We start from the raw sequence: 25,008 nt of genomic DNA on the forward strand, positions 1-25,008 counted from the left end.
ACGTGCAGATGCACAGACAGCAAGTGCAGCATAATAGGAACAACTGATGAATCCATGTGGGAGACACATGGATGTTCACTGTACTAGTCTTTCATCTCCCTAGGTTTAAAAATTCTCAAAACAAAACACGAAAGGAAAATGAATGCCAAAAGAAGGCTCTCGAAAAATAATTAGGGACACCTGGGGGGGCTCAGCAGTTGAGCATCCGCCTTAGGCCCAGGGCATGATCCCAGGGCTCCCAGGATGGAGCCTGCTTCTCCCTCTGCCTGTGTCTCTGCCTCTCTCTGTGTCTCTCATGAATAAAAAAAATAAAATAATAAAATAAAATAAAATAAAATAAAATAAAATAAAATAAAATAAAATAAATAAAATAGTTCATAGACTCTCAGGAAACCTTATAATTTCCTGAGATTTTAAAGATCAGGTGTAGTCTTATATCATCTTTCCGTTGGCTGATATTTGAATAATTTTATTTCACCAGTGGCATAAACAGGATGACTCCGTACACAATGCACAGATAAGCTCTAGAAAGTGTGCAAGTGTGTGTAGCCTCCCTAGTGGGGTTACATCGGGGAAGTGATATTAGCAAAACATTTTTTACTTTCTTTACATTTTTACAACTAAAATAGATTTTCGGAAAAGTTGTTTTATTTACTTATTCTGGTGTTTTGTTTTTTTTAAGATTTATTTATTCCTAAGAGACGGAGAGAGGAGGAGGCCCCGGGCCGAGGGCAGCGCTAACGCACTGAGCCACTCGGGTGCCCCGCTTTAACTTATTCCTTTAAAAAAGAAACAAAAGCCCTAAAACCTCGGAACGGCCTCGTGTCGCGTTGGTGCGATCCAGGGTGAGCTGCGAGGGCAGCGGCGGGATTCCGCAGCGGGTTCTCCCTCGGCGGGGAGCCGTGCCCGCGGGCAGGAGCTAAGGAAGACGGAAGGAGTTAATGTTTTAAAGAGAAGCAAGTGGCGGCGAGAAGAGCTGACTTCTCGGATTCGGGGCGCGACCCTTCCCGCGCGAGCCTCGGCCGGGAGCGGGGCGGGGACTGCGGGAGCCCCGGGAGCCTGAGGTCGGCGCGGCCGCGGCCCCCGCGGGTGTTTCAAGGTGGGACACGCCCCCTGCATCTCGGCCAATCGGGGGCTGGGGGCGGGGCTCGGGCTGGGAGAGGGGCGGGGCTGGCGGGGAGGGGGCGGGGCTGGCGGGGAGGGGGTGGGGCTGGGGCTCGGGGCTGGACTGGGGGCTGGGAGGGCTCGGGACTGGACTGGGGGCGGGGCTGGAAGCGGGGGGCTGGAAGCGGGGCTGGGGGGCTGGGGGCTCTGGGCTGGACTGGGGGTGGGGCTGGAAGCGGGGCTGGGGGCGGGGCTGGACCGGGGGGCGGGGCGGGGCTGGAGTCGGGGTGGGGGCGGGGGGCTCGGGGTGGGGCTGGAGGGGGGCTCGGGACTGGACTGGGGGCGGGGCTAGGGGGGCGGGGACTGGACTGGGGGCGGGGCTGGGGGCGGGGCTGGAGGTGGGGGCTGGGGGGCTCGGGACTGGATTGGGGGCGGGGCTGGAAGCGGGGGGGCTGGAGGCGGGGCGAGGGGCAAGGGGCGGGGCTGGGGGCGGGGCTGGACTGGGGGCTCGGGGCGGGGCTGGGGGGCTCGGGACTGGACTGGGGGCGGGGCTGGAAGCGGGGGGCTGGAGGCGGGGCAAGGGGCGGGGCTGGGGGCGGGGCGGGGCTGGGGCGGGGCTGGGGCGGGGCTGGGGCGGGGCCCGGGCAGGAGCAGGCGGGGCGTGTCCGCAGCGAGGCGCGGAGGCCCGGGAGGTGGCGCTGTGCCCCGCGGAGGGCGCGCGCGCAGGTGGAGAGGCCAGGCCGGGCCCGGCTTGGGCCGCGGGCTTCGGGAATGGCTACGCGGGGCAGGATGGAGGACGTGAGTGCGCGGAAGTGGAGGGAGGCTGGCCCGGGCCCCCTTTCTTCCCCGGCTGGGTGCGCGGGGCGGGGACTGCGGGCGAAGCCGCGCTTGGAGGCGGCGCTTCCCACGCAGGGCGGGCCCGGGGCGCGGGGCCCTGCGACGGGTCGCCGGGGAGGCCGGTGGTGCACGGGGCGCGCAGCTCCCGGGCGGAGGCCGGTGGTGCACGGGGCGGGGGTGCGCGGACGTGGGTCCCCGGGGCGCCCAGCGCGGAGGCCGCGCGCCTTCGGCCCGGAACTGGGAGCCCCACGCTGCGGGCCCGGCCCTCCGCCCTCCGCCCTCCGGGGCGCTGCGGGGTGGGGGGGTCCTGCGGGGCCTCCGGCGCGCGTCCCGGCCTGCGGCCCCCCCCCCCCGCCCAGAAACCCGCGCTGGAGGCCACAGGGCGGTGACTTGAACGCCAGCGTGACAGGCGTGAGTGGAGTGTTAAGTCGCCCCACCTGGTGGGTCCAGCCGGAGCGCTGACAAAACCGAGGCCCGGTGTACAGTCTGCATAGTACGGAGCGAAATCTTGGCCCAAGTATATTAAGACATTTTTAGAGGAGACATGGCGTTGTACCCGGCATTAACTGGTTGCCTCATTGACAGGTAAGGTAATAAAACTGTTGCCCTTGAGAAACGCAAAGTTGACATTACCTTAAGGCACTGATTCGGGTTAATACATTAATAGGAATATTACTGTGATCCTGTCACTGATTTAGGGGTGTCAGGCAGGACACCTAACAGCTGCAGCCCTATAAGAGCTTAGATCCTCATGTAAATAGCGACCACAGTTCAAGTATCTTAACCAGGGGCGCCTGGGTGGCCCCGTGGGTTTGGCTCCTGCCTTAGCTCAGGTCATGATCCCAGGGTCTTGGGGGTCAAGACCCCCATGGGGCTCCCTGCTCAGCGGGGACCCTTCCTTTGCCCCTGCTCCTACTCTCCCCTTGCAGGGGCACGTGCTCTCTCTCTTAAATAGATAAATCTTTTTTAAAAAGTCTCTTAACTAGGAATCAAAACAATATTTTATTTTTTTATTTTTGTTTTTAAAAGATTCTATTTATCCTTTCATGAGACACAGAGAGAGAGAGAGAGAGGCACAGAAGCACAGGCAGAGGGAGAAGCAGGCTCCACCCAGGAGCCCGACGTGGGACTCCATCCCGGGTCTCCAGGATCACGCCCTGGGCTGCAGGCGGCACTAAACCGCTGAGCCACCCCCCAGGCTGCCCCAAACAATTTTTAATGATAAAACTAAAACTGAATTTTTCTTTTCAGTTGAGAAAATGGAAAACTAACTGTAAGACACGAAAGTACATTTGACATTCATCTATATTTAAAGAAAAAAAATCATTGTTTCTGAATTTTTAAGGGTGGGATTCATAAGCTGACAATGTATGGGAGAAAATCTGAGGAAAATGAGAGACCCTTAGAAAAATGTGTGCAGTAGATGGTTCTTGGTTGATGCTAAGTTACCCCAGGTCCTTGGATCTGTAGCTTTTAGCTGTAGGATGAGTACAATCCTAGAAATCTGTTTCACCAAACGGTTACACACCTAAATCACTGCAGATCCGAGCAGGTTGCCTGTTTTGGGAACTTTGTGGATATGATTCCTACCATTCAGTAAAAAGCTAAAACTATGGTGTGTGCGGTAGGCCTAGACCCTTAAAAGAGTTAACAGAGGCAAAGGCTTTTCAGTTAAGGTTCATTGTTTGTTTGCAAGCTGTGAAACCAACCCTGGCCACTTTAAAGAAGAAAGGAATTTCTTTGAAATGATCCAGGGGGGAATGAGCAGTGCTGACTCCAAACAGGGGTGGCTGCGGGATCTAAGACTCCTTCAGAATCTGCCATGGAATGAACCTGCCCCACCGTGCTCTCCCTTTGATACGTTGCTCACAGAAACAACGGATGGCCCAGCGCTCTTAGGTTCCACCAGGAGCCAGAGGCTCCACCTGGGCCGAGGAGGGTGAAAAGTAATGAAGGATGTTCCCACTGAGACTTAATGCAGAGGTAGACAGTGGATCCCCCGAGGAAATCGAGTTATGGTCACAAAAGAAGAGGAAAGAGATCCACGTGGGCAAAACAGATATTTTGTACAGCTCAAGATGTAGTTATTAAAAGTGTAAGTGAAGACATTATTTGGTTTCAGGAACTGTCTTCGCTTTACCTTCCACATGGAGATGGTGGGTTGCCGTCTGAGAGTGATGAGGTGTTTTTGGTCCGGTTACAACATTTCCTGTAGAATCCACAGAGTGTTGGGTATAGCCACCAAATACAGGGTGTTTACTGAACATCTAATAAGTGACATAGAGAAGAAACTATATCATAGTCTCCAACCTCCTCGGTGTAGGCCGGTGAGACAAAAGCTACATACGTTAAAAAGGATGTAATACAAGACAGCGTAAGAAACACTCCAAATTATTATTATGAGCAGTACATTTTATAACAGTTTTATAGTGGAAAGGAAACATTTGGCAGGACAGGTTGGTTTTGGTTTTGGTTTTGAGGGAGAGGAGAATCTTAAGCAGGCCCAGCACTCACACGGAGCCCAGCGTGGGGCTTGATCTCGACCTTGAGATCATGACCTGAGTGGAAACCAAGAGTCAGACGCTTAACCAGCTGAGTCACTGAGGCGCCCCAGCAGGACAGGTTTTATGGAGAAGTCTTGAAAGATGAGCTGGATTCTGAAAAAATAAGAGACGTTATTTGTGGGGTGCTCCAGAAAGCTCATTTATGCTAGGGGAGGAGGTGCGTGAAAGGGAGGGCAGTGGGAGATACGTGGGCGCTAGTCTAACCGTTAGTCTCCAGGCTAGCTGTGTGTAAGTTCTCAGGCCCCAAGGGTTCGAGAAGTTGGGCAGCCTCTCGTTGGCCGCACACACGTATTGAGCACCTACCGTGGTGGGTGCTAAAGGTACGGAGAATGTGCAGTACAGAGCCTCTGCCCTGGTGAAACACACTCTTCCAACAACTTTAATGCCTTGTAGTTGGTGGTGTAAGTGTGTGAGCGTGTGCAGGCGTGCAGCAGGGACTTCTGTTCCTAGGCGCCACACGGTAGCGGGGATTGGATTCATCCTTCTGCCTGAAATGACCAAAAAAACTATGTGGTATGTGAAACAACACTTTTCGAGATGGTGAGCGTCAGGCAGTGAGGGACAGTGCTGTCCGGGAGGAGGGCCCCAGCTGGCCACCGTGGGAGGGTGCAGGCCGGGAAGGGCGCGGGCGCCCGGCAGGGGTTGGCTGGCTCTCTGAGCTGTGGAGATGGGGCCGACAGTCTGGGGACACTGAGGCAGCCAGAGTTCACGTGGTGGTAGGAGAGAGGTGCACAGGGGGGAACTGAAATGCGTAGAGTCCCCCCCAGGGGGCCCGCAGAGGCCTGCTTGGTACGTGCCCGTGAGGATGCCCCTGTGGCCTGGAAAAGAGCCGCCGGGATGACTGGGGAGAGTGGCGCTTGGTGCCCACCCAGGGCCGGCATCGGGCGAGGCCTCGGTCAGACCGAAAGCCCGAGCGCTCGGGGCATCGGGGGCTCACGCGGGGCTCCCTCGCGGGCGGAGCCCTGGCAAAGGCCTCGCCTCATCACAAATCGTAAAAGCAAGACCGAGAACGTGTTTCCCAGTCACTGAGCTGCGCTCCAGGGGAGGGAAAGCTCGACCACTGAGAGGGACAAAGCGGCCCCCCCAGACCAGTCGGGGAGCCCCGCGTGCTCCTGGCGCCCTGGGCCGCAGGCAGCGCCTGACCGCTGAGCCTCCCAGGGATCCCCAGCGTCGACTCTGTTCCAGTCCAGTTGGAAAAAGTCGTCAAGCGTTGCAAAAGGCAGGGAAGTCTGACCTGGAGGTCCGTTGAAACTGATTGGGAAAGAACGTGCTAGAAGCAGCAAGCAGGAGCGTTAACACGCTCTTAGGACCCTTCCACCTGTTCAGAAGGGCAAAACCTGTGCGGCAGATCCGAGGTGGCCCAGTGCACCCTGGGGACGGGAAAGGCACCTGCTGGGCGAAACGGGCAGTAGGAAGCGCGGGGACGCGGGGAGAAGCGGGGGTTTTGCTAAGACGGACTGACGGGGGGCCAAGGAAGGCAGGCCCGGCCCTCGGGGGCCTGTGGGGCCTGGGAACCCAGGGGGGGAGATGGGGGGTGGGGTGGGAGGGGGTCCCGGCAGGAGCTGGGAAGGGCTGTGAGAGCCAGACTGGCAGTCCCCCTCGGGTCTGAGGGTGACCGGGAGGGACTCCGGTTTGGGGGAGAGAGACGTGAATGTTGGTTTTAGGAGACGTGAGCGCAGCTAGAGCTGGCTCGGGTCTGGAGGCTGGGGGGGGGCAAGGCCAGGGGGATGAAAGGCCTGGCCAGTGCGGGGGCCACGGGCCGGGGGCTGGGCAGCCTGCAGAGGCCTTACCGCCGGGCACACCATCTCCTGTCCTCTCCCTGCCAAAGTGGGGGTGCAGGTGCCCTTAGAGCTCTGTTTTCCGAGGGGGGAGACCCGCAGAGAGAGGTGAAGGGACCGGGCTCAGCGCGAGGAGAGGAGAAGCGGTAGGGCCTGGCGGTTAGAGCCCTGGGAGCAGTTAGAGCCCTGGGAGTGTGCCTTAAGCATGCACTTCCTGCCCGGGCCCTGGTCCCCCCCAGGCTCCCCAGAACTCCTCCTGCAGAGCCTCCCCACTGCGTCCCTAACTGGGTTCCTAACTGGGTCAGGAACGCGGTGCAGATGGGTTTGAAACAGTCTCTCCTCAGATGCTCCCTGGGTGCCAGCCCCCCTCGCCGTTGGGGGGTGACGAGGACAGGCCGGGGCTGTGGGTCTGGTGGCGTCGGCCGGGGCGGCAGGTGGGCAGGCAGCCGGCCGGGACAGCGTGGGGGGAGTGAGCGCGAGTGCGGGAGGACCCGAATGCGGCCACCCAGGAGCTCCCCGCCACCCAGGGCGCTGTGAGGTGGCCCGGGGCGCGAGGAGGAGGCCCAGACGTCAGCCGAGGGAGCCCGGTGCACGCAGGGCGCCTGCTGGCTGAGCAGGAGCTGGAGGCGGAGGCCTCTTGAAAAGAGCACAAATAATCCGAATCGTGCCGCAGGTGGGGCAGACCAAGCAGGAAGCTGTGTAGCCACGGAATGAAAAATACATTGCAGCGTTAGATGCCTGAGTTTGGACATGGAGACGCCCACCTCAGCCCTGAGTTAGGATCCGGATTATTTTTTTTAAGATTTTATTTATTTGAGAGAGAGAGAGTGAGAGCGAGTGCATGAGCCAGAGGAGGGGCAGAGGCAGAGGGAGGAGCAGACTCTCCCCTGAGCAGGGAGCCCGATGCGGGACTCGATCTCAGGACCCCGGGGTCATGACCTGAGCCCAAGGCAGCCGCTTAATGGACTGGGCCACCCAGGTGCCCCAGGCTCCAGATGATTATTTTCATCTTTGAACTGTGGTGTCCAGAAGCCAACCACAGAACGTGTGTCTCATTCTACCCTTTCCAAGGAGCCGTATCCTCTGTTTGCACATGCTCTTCTCAGGCTTCCCTTCTTCCGATGAAATCTCTATTTCCACCTTATTTCAGCCCAATTAGCTCACGTACATTATTTCATCCTGTATGCCTTTATCCGTAGCCTCCCCAATGAAAATGTAATCTTTTGGACAAGGATTCGGTTTTATATTATTTTTTTTATCTTATGGTACCTTATATATAATAGTTTTCAGCAAGGCTCTGAGATTAAGAGATTGTTATATGCACCAGAGACCTGTTAGTACTATTCTTGCCTGGACATTACCTTTAAATGAGACAAACTGAATTTTTGGGTTGCAGCTCAACCCATCAGCTACCTCCGTGACTTTGCAGCTAGTTGTTTTTTTTGTTTGTTTGTTTGTTTGTTTGTTTGTTTTTTGCAGCTAGTTGTTTTCATTGAGAATCTGCTATCTATAAACTGAAGGCTCCCAAGGATCTAGGAGGGCGATCTGTTTCCTTCTCTAAGGTATTTCTCTAGGGCGCCCGGGTGGCTCAGTCCGTGAGGCGTCTGCCTTCGGCTCAGGTCATGATCCCAGGATCCTGGGATTAGCCCCATGTTGGGCACCCTCCTCCAGGAGGAACCTGCTTCTCCCAACCCCTCTGCCTGCCACTCCGCCCGCTCATGTGACTCTCTTTCTCTCTCTCTTTCTCCATTAAATAACCAAATAAAATCTTTTCTAAAACTAAAATAAATAAAATATTTCTATCATAACTGAAAGTCCAATAAAGCCTCCACCAACTTTTCAAAATTTTGTGGAACATAAAGATGTAGTTTAAGAATTGCAACCACAGGTAATTGTTTCATCAATAATGTAAGTACTGTTGGATAAATCAACATCTAAGTTTTCAGGACTTAAAGAAAAATGGTTTGATCTCGTGACGTATTAGCTCATTTGAAGATATTGAAGTAAGATTTCCTCTACCCATTGGAATACTTGTTTTTACCAATTTACATTTAGTAGTTATCTATAAGTTTATGATATTTTTAAATTGGGCTTTAAATAGGGAGCATATTTTTCTTGCCTCTAACTTGTGTAATGGTTTTTAAAGCTTTATAGTTTAGTAGATTTGTCTTGGAAACGTAATCTAGAAAGTGGTGATTATATTTTGCTTCTGTTTTTCTGTACCGCAGGGTTCCTTGGATCTTACCCAGAGTATTGAAGATGACCCCCTTCTGGACACCCACCATCTCCCACATCTTTCATTACATGCTCATTTTAGACCCAGATTCCATCCTCTTCCTACGGTCATCATAGCAAATCTTCTCTTATTAATACATGTAAGTTGACTGGGATGAAGTAATCCATACAGAGGTGATGTTCTTAAATATATATGTATATACGCTCTTCAGAGGGCAGCTTGGCTACATCTGCAACATTTAAAGTGTGCATCCTTTTTTACTTATCTTTCTACTTCAAAGAATTTATAGATATATTTGCATATGTGTAAGAATATTTTAATCATGTTGTCTGTAATATCAAGATATTGCAACTATCACCATTCAGAGGACACTTTGTATGACCCATCCTTATGAAGGAGCGCTCTGCAACATTTGAAAAAGAAACAGGGTAGACGTGTATATGTTAATTAGACTAGCCTTCACACTTACATTGTTGAGTGTCTACAAACACAGATTTACGGCGGTATGCACAGAGCGTTCCTATTTGCACGTTTTAAAAGATAATTGAGAGGGCTGGTGTGCACGTATATTCCATATATAAACAGAAAATTTCTAGAACCATTTGCAAGATCCTTTTTTTTTTTTAACTTATTTTTATTTATTTATGATAGACATAGAGAGAGAGAGAGGCAGAGACACAGGTAGAGGAGAGGGAGAAGCAGGCTCCATGCCAGGAGCCCGACGCAGGACTCCATCCTGGGACTCCAGGATCGCGCCCTGGGCCAAAGGCAGGCGCGAAACCGCTGAGTCACCCAGGGATCCCCCGCAAGATCCTTTTAACACTAGTTGCTACTGAGGTGGAGGACTGAGGGCCTTGTAGAAGGCACCTGATATATTTTAGTATTTTCATTTTGTACTATTTGAAGGTTTTTTTTTTTTAACCATATGCATATATTACTTTTTCAGTTATTAAAAAAAGATGTAGATAAATCTATGTTGACACAGAAATTTATCAATTTATCTACACTTAGGAAATAATGTTAAGCAGGGATATCAGGTTGCAGCAGAACAATAAGTAGTGTTGCCCCATATTTTAAGCAGTGATAAAATTACAAATGTCTGAGGTTTTTGTTTTTGTTTTTTTCCTTGGGAAGAGAGCATGAATGGTGGGGAGGCAGGCAGCGAGAGAGGGAAAGAGAGACTCCTAAGCAGACTCCATGCTCAGCATGTAGCCCAAAACGGGGCTTGACCCCACAACCCTGAGACCATGACCTGAGCTGAAATCAAGAGTCGGATGCCCGAGTAAGCCACCCTGGTGCCCCAAATATCTGGGGATTTTTAAAAACACATGTATTGCAACTAGTAGGTAACTAGTAGGTAATCACATAGACACAAAAAGAAACCCCTAGAGAGTAAAACAAACAAAAAACCCTGTATGTGCAAATGGTCTTGTAGGCTTATTGATGGCTCTGCATCTAGTCTGTTAATTATCTCCATTTTGGTTGTTGAGATCTGAAGCACTAGAGGATGTGTTCTTTGCTACAATGTGAAAAATCAAGAGGGCAAATTCTTAGCAATCCCAAGTGTTTATGAGGAGAATGAATGTGGTTCATTGACTTGTTCAGATGCTGGTCCAGTGACACACACTGTGTAGACTTGTACTCAGAGCTGAATACCCCGAGGAGAGAGGTGCATCCTTCTTCCCTGTGCAGATCTATTAAGTGTGGTGTGCTTCTGCTATGGCTTCCTGATCCCCAGATTAGCAACTGAAGCACTTCCTTCCTGGTGCCACCACGTGCAGATGTGGCCTCCTGGTCCCTGGATTGTGGCCTGTTTTTCTTCTTCCTTTTTTTTATAACATACTCTTTAACTTGTGCAACACGCTCTTTGTATATATATTCCCCGAACATACACACACACAAACATACACACATATCACTTTGAAAAACCTTTTTATATTAAACTGTCTATGATACTATGGGATTAATTTTCCTAATTTTAGGACTAAGAAAATCTTGTGTTAAAAAAAAAAACCAAGAAAAATACCAGCATTACCCAGACACCAAAAGCAGATAAAGACACCACCAAAAAAGAGAGCTACAGGCCAATACCTCTGATGAACGTAGATGCAAAAATCCTCAAAAAAATACTAGCAAACCAAATCCAACAATACATTATATCATTCACCACAATTGAGGGATTTATTCCTGGGTTGCAAGGATGGTCCAATATTTGCAAATCATGATACATCACATTAATTTTTTTAAAAGGATGAGAACCACATAATCATTTCAATAGATACAGAAAAAAACATTGGACAAAGTACAACATCCATTCATGATAAAAATCCTCAACAAAATCAGTTTAGAAGGAACATACCTCAATATAGTAGAGTCCATCTATGAAAAACCCACAGCTAACATCCTAAATGGGGAAAAAAACTAAGCTTCTTTACAATCAAAAACAAGACAGGGATGTCCACTCTCACCACTTCTATTTAATGTAACACTAGCTAATACTAATGAAGTCTTAGCCTCAGCTGTCAGACAACAAAAAGAAAGAAGAGGCATCCAGATTGGCAAGGAAGAAGTCAAACTTTTATTATTTGCACACGACATGATACTATATATAGAAAACCTGAAAGACTCCACCAGAAAACTGCTAAAAGTGATAAACGAATTCAGTCGTCACAGGATACAAAATCAATGTGCAGAAATCTGTTGCATTTCTATACACCAATAGTGGAGCAGCAGAAAGAGAAATCAAGGAATCTATCCCCTTTACAATTGCACCACAAACCATAAGATACCCAGGAATAAACCTAACCAAAGGGATGAAAAACTTATACTCTGAAAACTATAAAACACTGATGAGAAATTGAAAATGACTTAGAGAAATGGAGAGACATTCCATGCTCATGGATTGGAAGAATAAATATTGTTAAAATGTCTGTACTACCCCAAACAATCTACATATTTGATGCAATCCCTATCAGAACACCAACAGCATTTTTCACAGAGCTATAACAAACAATCCTAAAATTTGTATGGAGCCACAAAAGACCCCCAAAGAGCCAGAGCAGCCTTGAAAAGGAAAAACAAAGTTGGAAGCATCACAACTCCAGACTTCAAGTTCTATTACAAAGCTGTAGTGACCAAAACAGTATGGTACTGGCACAAAAATAGGCACATAGATCAGTGGAACGGAATAGAGAGCCAAGAAATGAATTATATGATCAATTAATCTTTGACAAAACAGGAAAGAATATCCAATGGGGAAAAGACAGTCTCTTCAACACATGATGTTGGGAAAACTGGTCAGCTCTGCGCAAAAGAATGAAACTGGACCACTTTCTTACACCATACACAAAAATAGACTCAAAATGGATTAAAGACGGGATCCCTGGGTGGCGCAGCGGTTTGGCGCCTACCTTTGGCCCAGGGCGCGATCCTGGAGACCCGGGATCGAATCCCACGTCGGGCTCCCGGTGCATGGAGCCTGCTTCTCCCTCTGCCTATGTCTCTGCCTCTCTCTCTCTCTCACTGTGTGCCTATCATAAATAAATAAAATTTAAAAAAAAATTAAAAAAAAATGGATTAAAGACCTAAATGTGAGCCCAGAAACAATAGACCTCCTAGAAAAGAGCACAGACCATTTCTCTGACATCGACCATAGCAACACTTTTCTAGATATGTCTCCTGAGGCCAGAAACATAAAAGCAAAAACATATATATATTGAGACTACATCAAAATAAAAAGCTTCTGGGGACGCCTGGGTGGCTCAGTGGTTGAGCATCTGCCTTCAGCTCAGGGTGTGATCCAGGATCTTGGGTTCGAGTCCCACATCGGGCTCCCTGCAGGGAGCCTGCTTTTCCCTCTGCCTGTGTTTCTGCCTCTCTCTCTGTGTCTCTCATGAATAAATAAATAAAATCTTAAAAAAAACAAAAAAACCTTCTGCACAGCAAAGGAAACTAAAAGACAACCTATGGGATGGAAGAAGATGTTTGTAAATGTGACATACCCAATTAAGGGTTAGTATACAAAATATATAAAGAACTTGTACATCTCAAACACCCAAAGAACAAATAATCCAATCAAGAAATGGGCAGAGGACACAAACAGATATTTCTCCCAAGAAGACACACACACGGCCGGCCAACAGGCAGGTGAAAAGATGCTCAACATCACTGATCCGTCAGGGATATGCAGATCAAAACCACAATGAGATACCACCTCACACCTGTCAGATTGGCTAAAATCAACACAAGAAAACAGCAGGTGTTGGAGAGGATGCGGAGAAAGGGAACCCTCTTACAACATTGGTGGGAATGGGAACTGGTGCAGCTGCTCCAGAAAACTGGAGGTTCCTCAAGAAGTTAAAAATAGAGCTGCCCTATGACCCAGCAGTTGCACTGCTGGGGATTTACCCAAAGAATACAAAAACACTAATTCAAAGGGATACAAGCACCCCAATATTTATAGAAGCGTTATCTGTAACTGCCAAATTATGGAAACTGCCCCAAAAAACTTCCTTACTGTAACACGTAAAACATTACCAAAGCAAACAAAGATAAAATCCTATCTTCCCTTTTCGCTACTGTAGCCTTTCTCCCTGAGTTAATGAATGAATGTATCTTACTGCTTTTTTTTTTTAAATCATACAAATATATACCAAAAGACGGGCTGCCTGGGTGGCTCCATTGGTTAAGTGACCAACTCTTGATCGCAGCTCAGGTCTTGATCTCAGGGTCCTGTGTTCAGCCTCGTGTTGATGGGGCTCTGCGCTGGGCGTGGAGACTACTTAAAATACACACAGATTAGCACATATGTAAGGATTTCTCCCATTTCTTCCACCCATCCCCAGGTGGATAATACAGTATTTATTACTCTGCAGTGGGGTTTCCCAAACCTGAGCATGTGACAGATTCCCTGGCAGGCTTGTTAAACTAGATTGTTTGGCGGATGCTCCCAGAGATTTTGATTCTGCTGGTTGGGGTGGGATCTGAGAATTTGCATTTTTGACGAGTCCCCTGTGATGCCGATTGTGCTGGTCTGTGCACCACACCTTGAACTACTACTCGACAGCTTTTTTTTTTTTTAATCTCAACATACAGACATCCATCCAAATTAATACAGGGAAACTAGTCAATTCTTTCATAGCTGAAAAACATTCTGCTATAGGAGTAGATGTATCTTAATTTATGAAGCATCCTGCTGTGGATGAACATGCATCCTTGGGCACTTTGAAGGTTTTTGCAAATACAGAGAATATTGCAGTAAATATTTGTAGCCATAGAACCTTCTGTCCTGATGGTTTTACTTCTGATGGGTCGAGTCCTTAGGACAGGAGTATTGTGTCAAGCTGCTTCCAAATTCTTCTTCCACATCTATTCCCAGACCAGTCAGCAATATATGAGAAAGTCCATTTGCCTCTATTTTGACACCGATCTCAAATTTTTGTCAGACTAATTGGATAGCTATTTTTGTTCTCTTAAAACCGAAACTAGAAGTAAAGCTTTTTAAACCCTGATTTTAATTACCTTTGACGCACTAAATTAACTGTTTTTACTCTTTTCAATAAAAGAGAAGTGGGAAAGAAATTGTGCAACATGAACTGTTTGATGGGTTTGGGGGTAGCTTTTCTTTTTTTAAAGATTTTATTTATTCATGAGAAACAGAGAGAGAGAGGCAGAGACACAGGCAGAGGGAGAAGCAGGCTCCATGCAGGGAACCCGATGCAGTACTCGATCCCAGGTCTCTAGGATCATGCCCTGGGCTGAAGGTGGCGCTAAACCGCTGCGCCACTGGGGCTGCCCAGGGGAAGCTTTTCTTATTTATGATTTGTTTCCAAAATTTCTGCAAATTTTTCTCCAAATTTTGTTTAAAACGTTTGTAAAATGGTTTTAAGAAGAAGTTGTTTTAAAATTCATTTATAGGGCAGCCCGGGTGGCTCAGCGGTTTAGCGCTGCCTTTGGCCCAGGGCGTAATCCTGGAGACCTGGGATCGAGTCCCACATCAGGTTCCCTGCATGGAGCCTGCTTCTCCCTCTGCCTGTGTCTCTGCCTCTCTCTCTCTCTCTCTCTCTCTCTCTGAGTCTCTCATGAATAAATAAAATCTTTTTTTAAAAAATAAATAAAATTCATTTATAAAAATAGGATAGCAAAAGTCATAGATAGGAGTATGTGCTGGGATGGTGATAATCATTTCTTAATTCCAATTACTGAATTTTAATCCGACTGCTTTCCTTTCCACAGGTTGTATTTGTCATTTTAGCATTTTTAACAGGTATACTTTGTTCTTACCCTAATCCAATTGAGGACAAGTGCCCAGGAAACTATACCAACCCACTGAAAGTTCAGACAGTCATAATCCTTGGGAAGGTTATCTTGTGGATCCTGCATTTCCTTCTCGAGCGCTACATCCAGTATCACCACAACAAAGTGAGAAACCGGGGCTACACCATGATCTACCTGTCGACCAGGCACCTGAAAGGACTCGCGCTGCTGATCCACTCCACCGGTGAGTCTGTCTGTGGCTTGCTTGCGCGGCAGAAATTCCAGCAGAAAGCAAACGTGACGGTTGACTTTATAATCAAATATACGCTCTCAGTTTTGTGAGAATGATGTGTGTTGTGGCCACTAAAATTCGGATCACCTTAATGTCTTGAAGCTTTTTTAATAAATATATTTAGTCTTAATTTTCCGTTGACATCTGTGCTTGTGATCATAGGGGAGGGGAGGGAAAAGAATGTCCCTCTATCCTTCTAGGTAGATTTTTGGCTGATAATAAAAGACACTGTAATAAAAGACAGTATCACAAGAGGAAAACGACCAGGAGTTTACTAGCCTGCGCACCTCCTGTGTGCGTGGGAGAGAACCAAGAAGACTAAGCAACTCTCCAAAATGGGCCCAGTCACCACCTTAAACACCACCTCGGGTGGGGAGGTTGGAGGAGTTTTGCGAGGTTGCCAGGAAAAGCACTGTCCACAAGGGTAAGATTGTTGTGCAGATTTATTGCATTCTCAGTCGGTAATAGTTTCTAGAAATTTAAAGTCCTCCTTCTCTCCCCGGTACAGAGAGGGGGACATGCTTACAAAATGTAGTTTTCCCCCGTCAGTGTCTCTTACAAAAGAGATCTTTTCACTTCTACTCGGCTTTCAGAGCTTCACCTGCTTAAAATAATCAGCTTAAAATAATCCTTTTGCAGAAAAAGCATATTTTGGGTTAGCATTGTCTGCCACCTGCCCCCCATCATTATGAACACGGGGTCCGTGTGATGTAGGAAAGACATTAGGGTTCAAAGCGGATGGCTGAGAAAGAATTCTTGAGACATCTTTGGTGCAAAAAGGTGGTTTTATTAAAGTAGCGGGGGACAGGACCCATGGGCATTATGTACGTTCGCGTTGGAGGGGTTAGGGAGAGCGGAAGTCTCTCAGGAATCTTGAAAGTGGGGTTTCCAGGATCCTGAGGGGGCTGGCTATTGTTAGGAAAGGTCATTTATTGGACTCCTGGCTGGCTCAGCGGTTGAGCCTCTGCCTTCAGCTCAGGGCGTGACCCCGGGGTCCTGGGATCGAGTCCCGCATCGGGCTCCCTGCATGGAGCCTGCTTCTCCCTCTGCCTGTGTCTCTGCCTCTCTCTCTGGGTCTCTCATGAATAAATAAGTAATTTTTTTTTTAAAGGAAGAAAGGTCATTTATTGCTGTTTAGTAAAAACTCAGTCATGAGACCCTCAGATGCATATCGGCAGGCCACGTGCTTGGGGGACGGTTGCCAGCATCTGTCTTGGAGGCCAGAGCCTAAGGGAGTCTCCTAAGGAACCTTCCTGTTAAAGTCGCTTACAGGCCCCTGGGCGTCGGGCTAAGACTACCCGTCGCCGCCAGCAAAGTGTTAACATCGAGGCAGCTGCGTCCCTAGAGGGAGGTCACTCTGCCTGTGTCAAGGACTTGTCAATGGGCTGTAAGTAGTAAGGAAATTTAATCATTTTTCTTCCGTTTTGGTCCCCACATCCCGCGTATCTCCGTGTCTAACGCAGACTCCGTGCCCTTTCCACGGGAGCAGCCTGCTTCATCTCGAGAAGCTGCAGAGCTGCTGCTCTTTGGTACTTGTAGGGTAAGAGGACGGCTTTGCTTCACTTTCATGAGGTGCAGTATTTTTCTTGCAGTGACAGAGCCTGTTAGAAAATAAGGTGCATTATGCAAAATGGAAAACTTGAAAAACTTTATGAAGGCGAGATCAGAAAGTCCATATGGGACTTAGCTGCATTCGTGCCTCTTTTGTTTATCTTTGCAAATGTTTCCTTTATTTTTACTTTTGAAGATTTTATTTATTCATTTGAGAGATAGTGAGTGAGAAAGAAGAGCTAGAGCAGGGGCACCGGGAGGGGGAGAAGCAGAGTCCCCTGCTGAGCAGGGGGCCGCATGCAGGGCTGCGACCCAGGACCCCGGGATCCTGAGCTGAGCCCGCGGCAGGCAGACATATAACTGACCGAGCCCCCCAAGGTGTCCCTGTTGTCACAGACATTTTACAGGCTGGATGGAGTTACATTGAGCTTCTTCGGGTATTTTTGCCGTGGTGCTAGAAATCTCTTTAAAAGACCCTCTTTTTTGGTTTGAGTCCAGAATAAACACTTAGACGTTTTGAAACCAGATTGGAAATCAAAATTAATTCCCCACCCCGCCCCCGAGAAAAACGGCTCTACGGAATTTAAGGTTTATTTTTCCTCTGTGCGCTGTTAATACATCTGCTCGGGGCAGGCTCTCGAGGCCGGGCGCTGTCAGTGGGGGCCGCGGGCCGGCTGCAGCAGAGGAGGGAGCATCTTGGGGCCTGGCTCCCCTTCCCCGCCCCGGGAGCTCGACTAGGCCGCGGCCAGCAGGCGCCGCTGGAACCTTTCCTCCCACAAAGGGCACAGCAGAAACGCCTTTTTACCTTAAAGGCCTCGATGCCTTGTGAGCGGGGAAGCTGGGTGTAAGCTGGGTGTCGGGCCGCCCTGGAGCTGGGATCCCCGACGCCCGAGGTCTAGCTCCCGGGACCCCTCGTGTCACCGAGCAACTGGACCCCGGCTTCAGCCCCAGATGGCATCACGTTCATGTCGCTCAGACCAGGACCCGGGGAATCAGGGACCTGGGGCCATGCGCCCTGAGCTTCCACTCGCCCGGGGTCTGGGCCTCGCATCTGAGAGTCGCGGGGCCCGGGCGCCTGGCACTGTCATGGCTGCAGCCTGGGGTGGTGTCCCGGGGTGACCAGCCCCATCCTGATGCCCACCCGCTGTGGGGGGGTCGTGCTGTGTCCACACCCGTGGTGGCCGCCAGCAGCTGGCTGTGGCCCGGTTTTGCCGTGGGGCTGTCGTGGATGCCGCCTCCTCCAGGTGGCCCCCCGGGCCCTTGCAGCCATGGCCCGGTTCCAGGCAGCCCCCCAGGCCCTCGCAGCTGTGACCCAGTTCACTGTTGGCCCGTCGTGGACCCGCCTCCTCCAGGCAGTCCCCCGGGCCCTCGCAGCTGTGACCCAGTTCACTGTTGGCCCGTCGTGGACGCCGCCTCCCCCAGGCAGTCCCCCAGGCCCTCGCAGCTGTGACCCAGTTCACTGTTGGCTGGTTGTGGACCTGCCTCCTCCAGGCAGCCCCCCGGGCCCTCGCAGCTGTGACCCAGTTCACTGTTGGCCCGTCGTGGACCCGCCTCCTCCAGGCAGTCCCCGGGGCCCTCGCAGCCACAGCCCCGCCAGCCGCCCCGCTCGGGCCCTTCCTTTCCTCCTGCGCCGCTGCCCCCAAGTCCGGGGATGGAGGCCAAGGGTCCTCGGAAGCCGCGGGGCCCTCGGGGGCGGGGGCGGGGGGCGGTGGCGGGAGCCCGCGGGGCAGACCCGAGCCAGGCCGCCCGGTGTCGCCCGGTGACGCCGCCCTGCGGACCCGAGGTTGGGCGCAGGCGGGCCCAGGGTGCGGGGGTGCCGGGGGGGGGTGGGGCGGGGGGGTACCGGGGTTCCCAGGGACACCGCACCCGACACTGTGCGCCGGGGCCGCGGTCCCTGCCCCCCAGCGCCCGCCGCGCCCTGCCCGCCAGGCCGTCGTCAATTATTTTATAAAGCAGAAAATAGTAATAATCATTTCTTTAAGAAAATCCGGCGTCTTTTGTGATTGTCTCGTGGGGCGTCGTCAGCTGCGGGCCGTGTGGGCTTCGTCCTCAAGGAGCGGCCTTGGCCGACTGCGCTGGGGGGGCTCGGCACGTGGAGGGGGGCGTGCACCTGCCGCGGGCTCCGCGGGGGCGGGGGGGGGGGGAGCGTGCACCTGCCGCGGGCTCACGTGGGCGGGGCGTGCACCTGCCGCGGGCTGGGGGGGGAGCGTGCACCTGCCGAAGGCTCACGTGGGGGGGGGGGGCGTGCACCTGCCGCGGGCTCACGTGGGTGGGGGGCGTGCACCTGCTGAAGGCTCACGTGGGGGAGTGTGCAGCTGCCACGGGCTCACGTGGGGGGGGGGGGCGTGCACCTGCCGCGGGCTCACGTGGGGGGGCATGCACCTGCCGCGGGCTCACGTGGGGGGGGGCGTGCACCTGCTGCGGGCTCACATGGGTGGGGGGCGTGCACCTGCCGCGGGCTCACGTGGGGGGGCATGCACCTGCCGCGGGCTCACGTGGGGGGGGCGTGCACCTGCTGCGGGCTCATGTGGGGGGGGCGTGCACCTGCCGCGGGCTCACGTGGGTGGGGTGCGTGCACCTGCCGCGGGCTCACGTGGGGGGGGGCGTGCACCTGCCGTGGGCTCACGTGGGGGGGCATGCACCTGCCGCGGGCTCCGCGGGGGGGGGGGGCGGGGGAGGGGAGCGTGCACCTGCTGCGGGCTCACGTGGGGGGGCGTGCACCTGCTGCGGGCTCACGTGGGGGGCGTGCACCTGCTGTGGGCTCGGTGGGGGGGGCGTGCACCTGCCGTGGGCTCCGTGGGGGGGGGGTGCACCTGCCGCGGGCTCGGTATGGGTGGGGTGCGTGCACCTGCCGTGGGCTCTGCAGGGTGGGGGGAGCGTGCACCTGCCTGGGTTCTGCCAGGGGGCGGGTGGGGGCGTGCACCTGCCATGGGCTCCACTGGGCGGGGGGGGGGGGGGGGGGGGGGGGGCGGTGTGCACCTGCCGGCCGCCGCTGACCTCGCCTCTCTCTCGTCCGCAGGCAGCACGGCTCTCCTCCTGGTGCTGAGCGTGCAGCACTCCTTCCCCGCGCCCGCCCGGCTGTATCTTTACCTCGTCCTGGCCATCCTGGCCCTGGAACTGCTCTGTTCCCTGACCTGTCTGCTCATCTACACAGGTGAGAATCACAAAATACCAGTGAGTCCTGTTTCTGAATTTGTGTCAACAAATTTTTGTCAAGTGACGCCTTGTATCCGAAAAATAAACACAACAAAAAAAAGATCCACAAACGTTTGGTTTATCAAAGGCAACTGAGATGTAAGCCTGGCACTTAAATTCGAAATGACGAAATACAGATTAAGTAAATAAAGAATGCATGCAAACTGCATTTAGCCCAGACTTGCTCTAAGACAAACCATTTAGGAACTTATTTTCTAAATTTAGGGCTGTCTGAGGGCCGGTCTGTTTGTCTCTCTCTGTCTCTGTCTCAGAACTCTCAGTGATAAATTTTTTTTTTAAGATTTTTTTTTTTTTTTTTTAATTCACGAGAGACACAGAGGGGGCTGGAGGGGCAGAGACTCAGGCAGAGGGAGAAGCAGGCTCCATACAGGGAGCCTGACATGGGACTCAATCCCGGGTTTCCAGGATCACTCCCTGGCCTGAAGGCAGTGCTAAGCCGCTGAGCCACCCGGGCTGCCCCATAAAAATTTTTTTAAGGTTTATTTATTTATTTGAGAGAGAGAATGGGAGGGGCAGAAGGAGAAGCAGACCCCCTGCTGAGCCCAGAGCCCGGTGTGGGCCTATCCCAGGGCCCTGGGGTCATCACCTGAGCCACCCAGGCACCCCAGTGGTAAGATTCTAGTAAGCTTTACCGGGGCGCCGGAGTGGCTCAGTTGGTTAAGTGGCCAGCTTTTCATTTCAGCTCAGGTTCTGATCTCAGGGTCCTGGATGAGCCCTATCGGGGTCCATGCTCAGCTCAGCAGGGAGTGGGCTTGAAGATTCTTTCTCTCTTTCTCCCTCTGCCCTTCCCCCTGCACACATTCTCTAAGATAAATAATCTTTCAAAAAAAATAAAGTAAGCTTTAGATATATAAACATGAAAAATAGATGGAGGGATACTTTTGACAGAAAAGAATTCAAGCCCTGGAAAAATCTAGATTTCATTCCTGCTGCAATATTGGCATATAGTCAATCTGTCCAAAATACTAGCTTATTTTTTGCTGCTGCATAACAGTTATTTTGTGACAATAAAACTATTTCCTTTATGCATTTTGAAAGAGAGTCATTAAAAAAATAATAATAAAGAAATAAAATAAAATAAAAAAAGAAAGTCATTTCTCTAGTTATGAAAGACAAAGTCCTGTGGATCTCATGTTTCATTTTACTGATTTTTTTTTTTTTTTGGTGCATCTCCTGAGGCCTATAGAAGAGCATTTAGAATATGAATGGGGTAACTAGTTTATAAATGTGAATGTCACATTATTGATTGACCTTTATAAACTTTTCTGTAGTTATTACCTAACAATGAGCCAAATTATGGAGAAGATTGCATTCTGCACCTCACTTAAAAAAAAATGTATATCACCCACTAAACTTCCTAGAAAAGAATGAGACTTTGGGTTTTTTTTTTAAGATTTATTTATTTTTAAGATTTTATTTATTTATTCATGAGAGACACAGAGAGAGAGAGAGAGGCAGAGACACAGGCAGAGGGAGAAGCAGGCTCCATGCAGGGAGCCCGACGTGGGCCTCGATCCTGGGTCTCCAGGATCACGTCCTGGGCCGAAGGCGGTGCTAAACCGCTGAGCCACCTGGGCTGCCCAAGACTTTAGTTTTAAAGGTTAATTTTTCTGCATATAAGAAATAGCTTGCTACCATGTGACAAACGAATATTAAATTACTTTGTTGATTGAGGTCAGTTCCATTCTACAACACTTCTGTCAAATGCTGTAAATGAAGAGATAGTTTAGCTCTGAATATAGCATTCACTTACCATGTTATTTTACGGTAGCTCTACTACTTTTATTTATTTATTTATTTATTTATTTATTTATTTATTTAAAGATTATTTATTTATGATAGATTTTTTTATTCATGATAGACATAGAGGCAGAGAAATAGGAGGAGGGAGAAGCAGGCTCCATGCCAGGAGCTCGACGTGGGACTCGATCCCGGGACTCCAGGATCGCACCCTGGGCCAAAGGCAGGCGCTAAACCGCAGAGCCACCCAGGGATCCCCCTTCATTCCCTTTTAGCAGATGGTTCCCCACCTCTTTATTACCGGTGGGTTCCTGTGTCCCCTCGTCCTTTCTCATTTTGCTACTAAAAATGACCATCTGCACCCTCATGGGCAGCCCCCAGGTGAGCAGAGCCACCCTAAGCTTTATGTTCACCTGCTAAGTGATACTTTCCAAGTGTTCCAGGCCACAGCAAGACAGAAGTGACTGGAACACCTTTCTCTTCTTCCAAACGTTCCACCATCCTGTCCGTCCTCCCCATCTCAGCCAGCTGTGCCAGCCCCACCTCTTGCTAACTCAGAGATCTTTTTGTCGTCCTGGGCTCTTCCTTCCACCCTACATGTCCCATCAGTTAGCCTGCCTCCCCATCCATCTCCTCTCCTCTGTCCCTGCCACGGCCACGCTCATCACATCCCGCGGGGATGAGTCCAGTAGGCACGCTCGCCTCCCTTCATCTTCTTAGTCTGCATTCCTTCTCTTCCCAGTGTAATTGGATTCATAGGTAACTCTGTTCGTGAACAACTTACCCGTTCAGAGTTTTCTAAATGTCTAGGGAGGAAAAATCTGAAACAAAAGGCTCTCCATGAGCTGGCCCTACTCATCCCTGCCCTTGGTGGTGAGGGGTGGTGAGCTCCTTTCAGTGACTCCCATTTACTCTCGGGACATAATCTCAGTGCTTCGGCCTGGCACCAGCCCCTCAGGTCTTCCCTGCCTACCTTTCCACCCTACACACACACACACCTTCTCGAGGTCCTAAGTATTTGCTCAGGCTCTTCTCACACTAAAAGCATCCTTCCTCTCTACCTCCCTAGTCTGTGCAGTTAGTTCTCACGTTTCCCTCAAGGCTGGACTCAAGCCCTACCATCCTCCTCCTCCATGACCTGCCCTCCCTTCCCACTCCTGCTGAGTTAAGGGGCTGCTTTCCAAGATGTCACAGCTCCTTGTGCAAGCTTTGATTTTGGTTCTTTTCATACTGTCTTGAATTGTAGACGTATCATCTGTATTTTATCCTGGACTAGTCGCTCTTTTTATAGCGTAGTGTCAACATTGGAGGCTTCAAAGTCCTGATTCCTGGATTAGAATCTTGGCTACTGGGACGCCTGGGTGTCCCAGATTCAGCAGCTGCATCTGCCTTCGGCTCAGGGCATGACCCTGGGGTCCGGGGTCGAGTTCCATATTGGGCTCCTTGCAGGGAGCCTGTTTCTCCCTCTGCCTGCGTCTCTCATGGATGAGTAAATAAAATCTTACAAATAAAATCTTACAAAGAAAGAGAGAGAGAGAGAGAAGAAAGAAAGAAAGAAAGAAAGAAAGAAAGAAAGAAAGAAAGAAAGAAAGAAAGAAGAAAGGAAAGGAAAGGGAAAGGGGAAAGGGGAAAGGGGAAAAGAGAAAAGAGAAAAGAGAAAAGAGAAAGAAATGTGGCTACTTACTTACCTTTCCTTTCCTGGGCTTCATTGTATTTTATAAAGCCGGAGCGACAAGGGCATCCACCTCAGGGGGTAGTTCTGAGAACTGAATGAGGCAATCCATGCACAATAGTTCACCTGTGCCTTCTGTGTTTTAAATTCACCACAAAAAAAAATCATAGCTGTTATTATTATTAACAATAATGATACTGTCTGTATTCCCAGTGTTTAGTACAGGCCTGGCACATGGACTTTCAAAGGTTTGAGTACATCCATAAACAAACCTGTGTATTCACCTTATGAAGCATTTTTGTCCATATTAACTTACTTGAAAAGCATGGCCAATTAATGTAATTTGAATAAACGGAAGCAAAAAATGTTTTTCGTGATTAGATAACCTGACAATGATGACTTTATTATTTTAGTGAAAATTCGAAAATTTAATAAAGCCAAACCACAGCCGGATGTACTTGAAGAGGAAAAAATCTATGCTTACCCCAGCAATATCACCTCGGAGACTGGATTCAGGTAAGCTTTGAGTGGGGAATGAAAGACTAGAAAAAAGGAATTGTAGGGCTCCCCACCCCGCCCCCGGAAATCTAGAAAACATTCCACTGCTAGTTTATAGTTGCGCAGATGTGCCTTTCGAATTCAGTTTGACCTGCTTACTCCCATTCAGCTGTGATAAAGTCTAATGAAAGGATCTCATTTTGGAGTATTACCCTTGGCTTATGACGTCAAGGAGAAGGTCCCAAATACAGCACCGTGCTCTGCAAGCTGGGAGGGACCCCTTTGTGGAGACTACTGAGCACTGGTTAGCAGGTGCCACCCGTCACCGTGTTGATTCTGTGCAGGACCGGCTCAAGCCTGGAAGACATCGTCGAAAAGCAGGGAGACGTCATCGCGCACCTGAAGCGACACAACGCCCTGCTGAGTAAGCGGTTGCTGACGTTCACTTCCTCCGGGGACTCTCCGCCCAGTAGAGCGTGAGGGCCTGGCCAGGCCAGCGGCTGCAGAGGGAGTGGGGCCCACTGACCACCTGACAAGCCGGCCCAGCGGGTGGCAGTTTGGGCTGGATGCCACTGGATGCCACTGACGGTTCTTATTTGAAACCTGAATTGTGTTCTCCCTGTGGGGCTGTTGAGCAGGTGGGACTCGTGGGTCACCTGAAAGGTGCTTCACAGAGCCTGGATGCTCCGATGCTCCCGGAGGACGTCTCTTTTTGCACATTTTGAAGTCCTTTGCCGTCTGGCTCATCCGAGGATCAGAGGTATGATTAAGCCTGGTCTCGCGCAGCGCTGCATCCGCAGGCCATAGAACCCTGGAATGACTTGGCTGCTTATATGGAGGAGATTGATGGGATCATCTGTTTTAAACAAGGGTTTGATCAAATAAGTTCTTTCCACTCTTAAACTGATGGGAGGAGTCATTATTTTTTGTGGTTAATTAATGTTTTCTTTGCCCTGCGGAGCCTCACCATGTACCCGACCTGCTTGTGTGCTGTGGGATTACAGCTTGGCCCTGTAGCTTTTATGAAGAATTTCCTCCCCGTAGGGCCCGTCTCACTAGGTGATTTACTATGCAAACTCCTACAGCTTTTCATTCTCCACAAATAAGAGAATCAAGATCGCTCGGACCAGGGTCAGACTGACCAATGCTGCTCGTTCTATCAGCAGCACCTTCCATTGGCAACAGAAATACCCGAGAGAAAACCTGAGAACTTTCCCTTTATTTTAATCCTTCTTCAAGGAGTTGCCATGTGCTTCAGTATTGAC

General features: G+C 50.5%; 1 protein-coding gene across 1 annotated transcript; it reads left to right on the forward strand.

Moving 5' to 3' along the window:
• The first annotated feature begins 1,752 nt into the window (after positions 1-1,752).
• TMEM192 (transmembrane protein 192) lies at positions 1,753-24,646 on the forward strand. Its single transcript, XM_041738681.1, has 6 exons — positions 1,753-1,902; positions 8,512-8,658; positions 14,754-15,018; positions 19,637-19,771; positions 23,659-23,761; positions 24,088-24,646. The coding sequence occupies exons 1-6, from the start codon at positions 1,876-1,878 to the stop codon at positions 24,221-24,223; spliced, it is 813 nt and encodes a 270-aa protein (XP_041594615.1). The 5' UTR covers positions 1,753-1,875; the 3' UTR covers positions 24,224-24,646.
• The last annotated feature ends 362 nt before the right edge of the window (positions 24,647-25,008 follow it).

Source organism: Vulpes lagopus, chromosome 23 (genome assembly GCF_018345385.1).
Source record: "Vulpes lagopus strain Blue_001 chromosome 23, ASM1834538v1, whole genome shotgun sequence".
NCBI lineage: Eukaryota > Metazoa > Chordata > Mammalia > Carnivora > Canidae > Vulpes > Vulpes lagopus.

Coding starts and splice junctions, on each gene's coding strand:
- TMEM192 (XM_041738681.1), top strand. CDS start 1,876: ATGGCTACGCGGGGCAGGATGGAGGAC. Junction 8,659..14,753: donor ATCTTCTCTTATTAATACAT/GTAAGTTGACTG, acceptor TCCTTTCCACAG/GTTGTATTTGTCATTTTAGC. Junction 15,019..19,636: donor GCTGCTGATCCACTCCACCG/GTGAGTCTGTCT, acceptor TCTCGTCCGCAG/GCAGCACGGCTCTCCTCCTG.